The following is a 10910-nucleotide window of genomic DNA, read 5'->3' as shown; positions in this document are numbered from 1 at the left end:
TAGAATGCCCAAACATTATACCCCTACAATCCTTGATGGGTTTATGGATCTCACCAGTTAGGGATGTCAACGAAACCTATCGAAACGGTAACTGGCTTAGTCCGTACCGTTACCGATAATTTCTACCGGAATTCCGATACCGATAATTTCCGGCGGAATTTCCAATATCCTAGCCGATATCGTTTCGTTAAGGTTATTGGATACCGGTAAAATTACCGATAAATACCGTTATCTGATAGAGTTCTACATAACCTGTTTTTTAGACTCAAATTCAGTTCAAAATAAGAAGCTTTCGGTTCAAAATCCATGCTAAACACAAAGTAAACACATACAAACATTCCAAATTTACTTAGTCATGTGTTTTTGCAAAAAAAAAAAAAAACACAAAAAATTCTAAAACAGTTGCATCCTTGGACAATAATTACCATTACCGGTAAATACCGTTATCGGTATCAGTAATTACCCAACCGATAAGTGCTTCAGCCGATACCGTTTCGTTAAAACAATAGTTATCGATAAAATTCTGTTACCGATTTACGATTACCGTTAAGTCGAAAAATTACCTATAGGAACTCAGATTATCGGTAACGGCTATCGGAATTTGGTACCCTATTGATAGCACCAGTTATCTCACACGAGACAAGCCGTTGTGGCCGACCCACAGTATACCTAGAATCACCCAAAAACACATCATTGGTATATCTTCGGATTTGAGCTTAGCCAACTTGCTTGTTTCTCACTTGCTCAGTCCACTGCATTAAAATTACCAGCAAATACACATAGGTTCTGAAGTCCATAACCTTCCCTTCTAGAATCACACAGTGAATAAGAAGGCTATTAGAGGGACGTCACATTCCGTTAGAGGGACGTCATCTAATAGGACAAAAACGGGTCACCCATAAGTAATTTCAAAAACCCCTTATCTCAAATAATTTTGTAATGACCAAACAACCCTTATTTAGTTAATTTTAATTTAATTAAATTAGATAATAATTAAATTAATGAATTTTTTTATATACTTGATGAATTCTGGGACAAAGTTTTTGTGGGAAGAAAAACTAGAGAGAAGAAAAAAAAGAATTTGGAGATTTCTTTCAAACCCTAGATTTTGATTCACTCAACCAAAACGAATGAAACACGTTACCAATTCGAGGTGGGTGAATCTTTGTATGATGGAGAAAACAAGTTTTACATCCCTCATGTTGGAGACCAAGAGATGGTTGATTTGTTAGATGGTAGAGAGGGTTTAACACAAAGTGATGATGAATCTCAACCAATTGAAGAAATAAATCGACAAAGTGAAGAACCAATGGTTGAAAATCAACATGTATGCCTCTAAACTATCTCCCATGAGTTCAATTTCGCACAAAATCATCTAAAGTACGTAAAAAAGTTCAGATTTTTCCACTTACTGCTCGTGTTACAGTTGGGTTGAAGCTTCGTTCCCAACCGTAATTTGTACTTACGGTTAGATTTTGATGCAATCCAACCGTAACTGGTTTTCAATAAAGGACAAAAGAGGTTTTACGGTTGGGAAGATGTCATGCCAAACCCAACCGTAAATATTTTTTGCATCGGTATTTATTGCTATTTTCACGGTTTGGTTTTGCACAATTCCAAACCGTAATATTATTACGGCTAGGTTCGATTTTTGTTTTCCCAACAGTAAAGTTTCCTGTCAGTTAGATTTTGTTCCTACGGTTAGAAATCTAGATATTACGGCTAGGAATATAAATTACGGTTGTGTCCGTGGCTCTTAGAACTTAACCGTAAGTGTACTTTTCCTTCTTCTTTTGGATTAATGTTGTGATATTTTGGTTGATAGATCGTGCTTCCACATAACCCAATGTCATCCCAACCTGATGCAAATGAAATTCTAACTGAAGATTCTTCCCATCACTATTTGAATGACTTGGTAGGTGTTTTTTTTTTTGGAACTAATGGAAAGATATGTTGCTCATTCATTTTGACCATATCACTATGTTTTTTGACTAATTTTGAGGTTTTGGACCATGTAGACATGGAAAACGAAGAAAGAAGCACAGGCATGGACAAGAGAACGTGGCAAGTTAATTATGTGTGTTATAGTTTGTAATGGATCAACAAATGAACGCCACTTCAAATGGTTTGCGAGTATCTTGGAGAAAGTAAAAGTCATGTGAAAAAGGGTACCGAATATAAACCAAAGACGGAGAGGAAGAATACCACTTTCACTAAGAAGACTAAATGCCCGTTCAAAGCACAACAACAAAAGTAAGGTGTGGTATTTGGAGAAAGTTGTATGCGGTCGTCATAACCATCCCATACCGGATACTTTGCTATCCCATCCTTATGCGGCGCGGCTTAATGATGAAGAAAAACTCATTGTAAGTTCCATGACCGAAAACAGTATGAAACCCATTGATATACTTGGTCATATAAAGCTCCTCAACCCGTCGAATGTTTCTACTTTGCCAACCATCTACAACGCCAAAACAAAATTGAAAAATCAACAATGGGAAAATAGAAATCAAATGCAACAATTAAGGCATTTGGGGGAGAAGTATAATTACTAGGTTTTCCATAATGAAGATGAGGATGAACAAATAAAGAATCTCATATTGGCTCATCCCGAGTTTATACAATTGGCGCGGTGCTCCAATCAAGTACTTTTAATGGATTGCACGTACAAGACCAACAAGTATGAGATGCCGGTGTTGAACATTGTTGGACAAACTTCCATCAACTCTCCGTTTAGTGTCGCGTTTTGCTTCTGGAAAATGAGCTTGAAGAGAGTTATGTGTGGGCACTACAACAAGTGAAGTTATTCTACGTGGAAGGATATACTCCAAAGGTGATTGTCACCGACAAGGAACAAGAATTGTTGAATGCAATGGCGAGGGTTTTCCCGGATTCTCATCACCTTATTTGCACGTTCCACCTATGGAATAACATTGAGACTAAATGTAAGACCATCATTCGTCCAACAAAAAAAAGTCAAATGGAGAGAATAAAGAAACTATCGGTTGATCAACAAAAGGAAGACAAAGAGAAATTTAAGAAGGATGGCGAGTTGGCGGAACTAAGATGGGCTAGTTTCCAAAAGGATTGGGAAGCCAAGGCATATACTCTCACCGTGGAAGATTATGAAGAACGGTCTCGTATGTTATTGGCTAGTTTGAGAAGTTATCCAATTATGGTGGACAATTGGTTGGATCCGCACAAAGAGAAGTTCGTAGCCGCATTCACGAACCAATATAGACATTTCGGAAACCAAGCTACAAGTACAGTGGAATCATCTCACAACCGGTTAAAGAAGAAGCTTCATAGTGGTGATGGTGTATTTGTTACGGTATTCCAAGCCATGCACACCTATTTCCTCCGTGATCTCGATAGAGCTAGGGAGGATTTTGAAAAAAACCGATATAGTAGACACACTAAATGGAAAGACAATCCTTGGCTTCATGGAATTACTCATAAAGTGTCGCATCGTGCAATTGATTTGATCAAGAAAGAAGTGATACACTTTGAGTTGGGTAACTTTGACGGAAGAGAGTGTGTTTATCCTAACATGACAAGTTTGGGCCTCCCATGTCGGCATATCATAGCCAACAATTACAATGACAAAGTTATTCCGATACAAGATGTTGATCCCTTTTGGCAACAATTATCATTCCATGAAATAGTTGATCAAGATTTTGGAGGAACATTTGCCGATACCGACATTGGAAAAGTGCTAGCCGCGAAATATGATACATTAACACGGGGGCAAAGGAAAATATGGTTGAGTAACTTCGTATACCCACAAACTAGGAAAAATATGAAGGAACTAACTAATAGGAAGAGAAAGGGGAGTCCTTCTACGAAACAAAAGAGGAGTGTAGTAAGGAAACGACAAGGGAATTGTTGGAAGAATCAAAGAAAAGAGATCCTTCGGTTTATGAGTTGTTGCGAAAAGCCTATGAAGCGGAGGATGAGATGGAGGAGGATGTTCAAGGTAGAAACAAACGAAGAAGAGGTCAAATGGAAAAAGGAGAACCAAGTCATGGAAATGTACAAGAAAAAGATATTGAGCCTCCCTCTCAAGAAAGCTCAACAAGCAAAGTTGATTTTAAAGGAAAAGGTCCGGTGTTTCGTTCCAAACAACTAGCAAAAAGCGAAGTTGTTAAAGGAAAAGGTTCCAAAGCATGCGGAACAAAAAATGGGGAAGTTAAAGGAAAAGGTTCCAAAGCATGCGGAACAAAAGACGGGGAAGTTAAAGGAAAAGTTTGCGAAGTTCCCTTCCAAGGAAGCACAAGAAAAAGACTTGGCGGTGTTAAACAATTAGCAAGAAATATAAGAAAAAGTCCGATGTTTGGAATATTTCCGTCAAGTGAAAGGGAGGGAACGGTTCGTATTCCAAACGCAACTTACAAACCACCCCCTAGAGATGAGGAGGGTCGATATTCCCGGAATTATTATATCATCTATGAAAATTACCTTTTTTTCCCCGACTTTGTTTGTGACTATATTAAGGCCACAAATGAGGTAGATGGAGATGGGAATTGTGGTTATGACGTATTCGTGGATCAACTTGGACCCTTTGAAGACGCGAAAGATTGGGGTTGTGAAGAAGTTGACTATGTAAGGCAAAAATATTTAATTGAACTACGTGAGCACCGAGATTATTACATACCAATGATGAGATTTGAAAAAGACGAGTCTGAGACGGTGTTAAATGAAAGGTTTGTGGCATGGGAAAAGCGGTTACACGGCAATAAATGTTTGACAAGTGAGTATTGAATGTCTATGCCAATAAACGGCCAACTACTCGCCAATGCATTCAATTGCGTTGTTCATTATATCTCGAATTCATTGAGTTTCACATTTGCACCAACAAGAGTACCATTTGATGAAGAATCGGATAAAACAAAAAGAGTGGTGATAGGTTACGTGCACGGAAACCATTTAGTCGGCCTCCAAATGAGTGAAGGATTCCCATTACCTCCATTATTCGATTGTAACAAAATGTCCAAGTCTTGGTGTAATAGATTCGAGGAAAGTTTTGAATTTTGGAAGGCACTACGAATGTCGAGGAGTAATGTCTCATTTGCACTGATGAGCGATGATGAGGATCACTAAACATTCTTGAAGGGTGGTGAAAATATTTTGAATGACTCACTAAGAATAACAGATTTTGTCTAGAAGTGATAATAGGGTCATATGTATTTTGGTATTTTTGAATGAAATATTTTGTCTAGATTTGACAATATTATATGTATTTTGAATGACTTACTAGGAATATGAATGAAGTATTTTGTTGAATTGGTTTTCTATTTTTTCTTGATAAAATTTTGGAACACAAGAAAACTTACGGCTAGGTTCGTGTCCCAAATAATCTATCCGTAACCACATATTTTACAATATTTTGGGGATAAGCTATGTTACGGTTGGGTCATTTCCTATACGAACCCAGTCGTAATTCTAGCTGTGATCTAAATGTTGATCTTAAAAGCACATTAAACCATATGACATTACATAGAAATCACAACCCATTAAACAACATGACATTACATAGAAATTACAACCCATTAAACCACATGACATTACATAGAAATTTCATTACAAAAGGACTAATAATCGGGTCTACGAGTGCGATAGAAGTCCTTCAGGATGTTGAAATGAGGTAAGTATTGGAAATTTGACCTTTTCCACCTTCTTCATTCCTGAATAGCATACTCTAAAACTTCAAAATTAATTTCACCTCTAAGTCGTATTTGACCAATAATACGAACTAATTCCATAAATTCTTTAACTTGATCCCTTATATCTCCGTACCGACAATACAACTTAATTCCAGCACGGTTATAAGGGTTACTGGTTTCAGAGCAAAAGTTTTCATAAATGGTTCTCCAATAACTTGTACTCACAAAACCACCTTGACGTCGTTCTTCTCCTATTTTTGGATAGCATAGTACATAGTTGCGGCAAATACATAAATCTTCATCCAAGTAAAACCAGGTTCAGCCATAACCTAGCATATTTCTTTCTATATTAGAGTAAGAGTTTATGTGGAGATGGTTGATGTTGAAGATGTAATGTCTAGATAAGAAAAAAAAAGATGGTTGGGCATGTATCGGGCGCTCACCCCAAAGTGCACCATTCTTCTTCTTAGGCAACAAATTACTGCCTTTAGGAATATGCTTGCCTTTTGGTGAAGGTTTCTTCCCGGGCTTCTTTTTCTTCACTTGAGGTTTAGGTGTAGCTTCAGGTAAAGCAACAACAACTTGTTTCCCTTTGCCTTCAACAACAAATTCTTCTTCTTCTTCATCATCGGATTCTTATTGATTTGGTGTATCCCTAATCACAAGTGTACCTCCCGATATCACCGGTAGTTCAAAATGATCCCCTTCAATTTTTAGATCTTGGAAAACATTATCTTCCTCTTGAGGTGCTTCAGGACATGTTGAGCTACTTCCTTGAATCATATCCTTCTTCTTCTTAGCATCCTTGTGGAGACCTCTATTATCTACCCCACAATGAATCTCATGGCGAGGTGTAGGAGTTTCTTTTGGCGTTAAATCATTTCCTCTCTTCTTCTTAGGCTTTACTCTATCAGGATTCCTGCAAATTACAAGAAATTCCACTTATACAATCAGTATTGATGGATTAGTAACACAAGCCAATCTATAAAAATTAAATAAAATAATATTCAGGATAAATGACGTCTAGGTTATCCAAGAGAAAAACAGAATCGAACCTGGCCGTAAACAATTACGGTTGGGAATTTCAGTCATCCAACCTAGACGTAATCAAACATGAAGATACAGGAAAAATTACGTCTAGGTTTGTCCTATAGAAAATCAACCGTAGAAAATTACGTCTGGAAAATTTAGTGCACAAACCTAGACGTAAACCGAAATCTGAATTTTCTTCAAAACATACAGGAAGAATTACGTCCAGGTTTATCCTATAGAAAACCAAAACGTAAAACTGAAAACTACGGCTAGGTTTACAAAAGGAAAATTCAGTAAACTAACCTACGTAATACAATATTAAAATCCAATTTTACGGTTTGATTCAACTAAAACTAGACGTAAGAGTACATGCAAATCAAAGTTTACGGTTGAATTCAGTTAAACCCAGACTTAAGTGCTTCATAATCAAATTTTTTACGGTTGAAAACAGTTAAACCTAGACGTAAGACTACATGCAAATCCTATTTTACGGTTGAATTCAATTAACCCTAGACGTAAGTTCTTCAATATCAAATTTTACGTCTAGAAACCTAGACCCGAACCCAGACGTAACACGAGCAGAAATGTAACTGAAACCTAATTTTACTTCGATTTCATTCAATCTAACCTATTTTAAGCACAAAAACGAGTAAACAAAGATGCGTTTGTTCGATTATTACCTAACATACACCATGGGTTGTTGTTGAGGAGTTTGAAATTCTGATTCTTCAGTTGCTTGAATCGGTTGTTGAGGATGAAGATTTTGGTCTGGTGGATGATTGAGATGCTGATTCCCATCACTGGAATCAGTTTGCTTCTTCCTCATCTTTAGTAGAGATTACAATCTGACGATGTTGAGTTTTCGAATCGCCGATTAATCGAAAACGATGAAGTGAATTGAAGTTGAATTGAAACTGAAGTTACTGTGGAGGAGATGAAGAGAAGGAAGATGAGAAGAGGAGCAGTTTTTTTCTAATGAAGATAAAAGATTAGGTTTTCAAGTTTTTATTTTAGTTAAAGGGTAATCTAGACATTTTATTTTGGTGTTAGGATATCCATAACCATTTTTTTGGATACTAAGAATCCAAATGAAGCCCCTCTAGTGGAATGTGACGCCTCAATAATAGCCTTCCTGAATAACCATTAGCAAGAACATATTAACAGTCTTTGGAGCATAACACACTCCTTTTGTGCCCACTATTTTTCAAGCATAACGGAACTAAATCTGATGAGTCGGACAAAGTTAGACATAAAAGCACAAAACACGCTGTAAAATGATACACTGAAATTTCCCGTGCTAACACACCTAACTTTGTCAAACTTAAAATGGCATTTTTTAAAAATGTAAAAGAGAAGACTATTTACACCGAGACAAGATTGTAAGGAGACCGAAGAAGAGAAGTCTTTCTGAGTTTCTGACATTTGAAAAACACCGGACCTGAACTAAAGTTATTAATTGAAGTGAAATTACTTTCCCTTTAAAATCCGACCCGTCTCACTCCAACCAGCTCCATCTCCAACGCCCGCAGACAGAGAGAGAGAGAATAGAAAGAAAAGAGAGACAAAATCTCTTCAGATTTTTTAGTTTCCAAATCCGATCCTGGCTGGATTACTAGTGGGAAAAAGGGTTCAATCGTATAGTGACTGATGGTGTAACAACCGCGTTAAAAGTGGGTGTGTTGTGGGTCAGATTCCGGCCGGCAAAAAAGAAAAAAATTAAATGGAAGTAGTTCATGGAAAACCTCCTTCAAGTGAAGGAAAGGTTTGGAATCTCTGCAAAATGCATTTCTGGCAACCTGGTAACTCCTCATCTTCATCTTCTAATACTACTACTTCAAGTTCGTTGACTTCACAAAATCGTCAACAACATAATCAAAACCAGCAGCAAATTGATCAAGGAGCTCATTCTATGAATACTGTTTCTTCTGTAGCGAGATCTCTTCTCCCTACTAGGCGCAGGCTTCGTCTTGATCCAGCTAACAAGCTTTACTTCCCCTGTATGTTTTCTTTGATTTTTATTTTATTTCATTTTTTTTTTTTTTTTTGTAGCGAACTTTTCAAATTGGGCTTGTCAAAATTGTTGAGATTATTAATTTTAAGTGCTTGTTTATTTTGTTTTTAGTTTAATTGCTGATTAATTATGGATACTTTGTTAATATTGAAGATGAACCTGGTAAACAAGTGAGAAGTGCAATAAGGATTAAAAACACTAGCAAGTCTCATGCAGCTTTCAAGGTAAGGGAGTGTGTCTATGGATCATGTTTGAGCTTGTGTCTCTAGTGATTTTGTACATATTTGTTATTCTTTATTTCCAGTTATGATCTTGTTAGCAGATGACAATCTAGGCATCTAATTTTTGTCTGTTTTGTGTGTCTTTAGTTTCAAACAAATGCGCCTAAAAGTTGCTTCATGCGCCCACCTGGTGGTATACTTGCTCCTGGTGAAAGTATTGTTGTAACTGGTAAGTTTCATGTTCTTGCTAATGCTAGTATCCACTGTCCAGAAAACATAGTGAAGAAAAAAATTAGCGTAGTTAGTGATTTGGTAGAAGTAATAAATTTAGAATTTAGGTTTGGATCTAGAAGGCCATGCTACCAACATAAAATTCCTTACCAGTTTATTTCTTTTCCCAGGTTATGAGATCATTTACTTAAATTGGGGTCTATAACACATTATCCAACGTTCTTCTTAACTTAGATAAGTGGGGATTTAATTCTTCGGTAACTTGGGAGGATAGAATCAACGTATTGAACTAGAATTAATCATACCTGGTGTTGAACTATAGTAATAATCTATGATGTTCGTTTTTGGTTACTAACTTTGGGCTGAAAAATGCTAGTTTTCAAATTCGTGGAGCATCCAGAGGAAGAGAAACAAACTGAGCAGAAGTGCAAAGTTAAGTTTAAGATTGTCAGCCTAAAAGTTGCAGAAGGGATGGAATATGTACCCGAGCTGGTGAGTGGTGTGCTGTGCTAATCAAATGTTCTTTTCTAATTTTTGGTGTTGCTAGAGTTCTCATGTATCCGTGTAATTGAAACCTGCTTAGCTAGGAAGATTACGTACCAAATTTAATTTAGACAGAAGTAGGTGATTTCTGTTTAATGAACTGTTTTGCACCAATGAAGGACGTTACTTTTATTAATTACAAGAAAGATAGGTTGAACATATAAACAACAAGAGTGGCATGACACATACTTTCTTAATTCTCATCGACTCGGAGCTTTGCTGTACTTTCCCACTAATCAGTACGAATCACTTGATTTTCTTTTGAGCCAGTTCGATGAGCAAAAGGATCACGTAGCAGTTGAACAAATTTTGCGAGTCGTGTTCTTGGACATTGAGAAAACAAGCCCCGTAAGTAGTAGTCACATGCTTCTTTTGGTGTGTTAATATGGCAACACAAGTAAATGGTAGATGATCTCTGTGCATATATACTGTTTCTAGGCAATGGAAAAACTGAAACGACAGTTGGCCGAGGCCGAGGAAGCTGTTGAAACGCGCAAGAAACCTCCAGAAGACACTGGTCCACGGATCGTTGGAGAAGGACTGGTGATAGATGAATGGGTAAAGTGTAGACTAGTCGTCGTGTTATTCTTTTTATTCTATAATTTTGCTACATGGATTGATATTCTGTCTTGTATTTTCCAGAAAGAGCGAAGGGAAAGATACTTGGCTAGACAGCAAGTTGAAGGGGTTGATTCAGTTTAGAGTGATATCTGAATATGCACGGTTGCTATGAGTCTTTCTTGAAAACATCACTCTTCTCTTGATGCACTGAGGATGAAAAATGTATTATTTGTATCCCTTGTTGGTGTGAGGTATAATGTGAAAGTAGGTCCACTTACATATTTCGGTGTCTTAAAATGTGAGATGAACTAGTATGGAGTATAAGAGATCTGTTTTGTAGATAAGCTGCTATTGATGCTTCTGAAAATAAAGTAATTTTTCAGCCAATCGAAGTCTAGTCCAGAAATTTATCCATCTCCCAGTCAGGTGTAACTGGTCTTCTGTGCAGTTGTGCGCGAACATGCACCACCAGATAGTGGTGAACATGCCTCCATGAGATCATCGGCTAACTGGTTAACATGCTCCCATGGGATCATTACTCTATCGAGATACGATTAGAGTTCTTGGCAACATAGACTGCAGTATCCTAATATCAAGCAGTCATGGGCGTGTTTATTTTGCTTTTATAATGGGCTTGGTAAAGCTTAG

General features: G+C 37.2%; 1 protein-coding gene across 2 annotated transcripts; it reads left to right on the top strand.

Annotated features, from left to right (window-relative positions):
* Positions 1 to 8167: 8167 nt before the first annotated feature.
* On the top strand, positions 8168 to 10649 carry LOC113318672 (vesicle-associated protein 4-1-like). 2 transcript variants are annotated; one of them, XM_026566879.1, is made up of 8 exons: positions 8168 to 8494; positions 8627 to 8692; positions 8860 to 8930; positions 9075 to 9156; positions 9535 to 9650; positions 9972 to 10049; positions 10140 to 10259; positions 10344 to 10649. In XM_026566879.1, exons 1-8 carry the CDS (start codon positions 8416 to 8418, stop codon positions 10401 to 10403), a joined length of 672 nt encoding a protein of 223 aa, XP_026422664.1. In that variant the 5' UTR covers positions 8168 to 8415; the 3' UTR covers positions 10404 to 10649. The 2 variants fall into 2 exon arrangements, with proteins under 2 accessions (XP_026422664.1, XP_026422663.1); XM_026566878.1 differs by having other exon boundaries at positions 8169 to 8692.
* The last annotated feature ends 261 nt before the right edge of the window (positions 10650 to 10910 follow it).

This window comes from Papaver somniferum, chromosome 10 (genome assembly GCF_003573695.1).
Source record: "Papaver somniferum cultivar HN1 chromosome 10, ASM357369v1, whole genome shotgun sequence".
NCBI classification, from domain to species: domain Eukaryota; kingdom Viridiplantae; phylum Streptophyta; class Magnoliopsida; order Ranunculales; family Papaveraceae; genus Papaver; species Papaver somniferum.
The sequence above is the reverse complement of the archived record's forward strand: the minus strand, read 5'-3'. Positions and strand labels throughout refer to the sequence as shown.

Excerpts from the sequence above, each read along its gene's own strand:
- LOC113318672 (XM_026566878.1), top strand. The coding sequence starts at position 8,416 with ATGGAAGTAGTTCATGGAAAACCTCCTTCAAGTGAAGGAAAGGTTTGG. Across the intron at positions 9,651-9,971 it reads TGGAATATGTACCCGAGCTG|TTCGATGAGCAAAAGGATCA; the intron begins GTGAGTGGTGTG and ends CTTTTGAGCCAG. Across the intron at positions 10,050-10,139 it reads ACATTGAGAAAACAAGCCCC|GCAATGGAAAAACTGAAACG; the intron begins GTAAGTAGTAGT and ends TACTGTTTCTAG.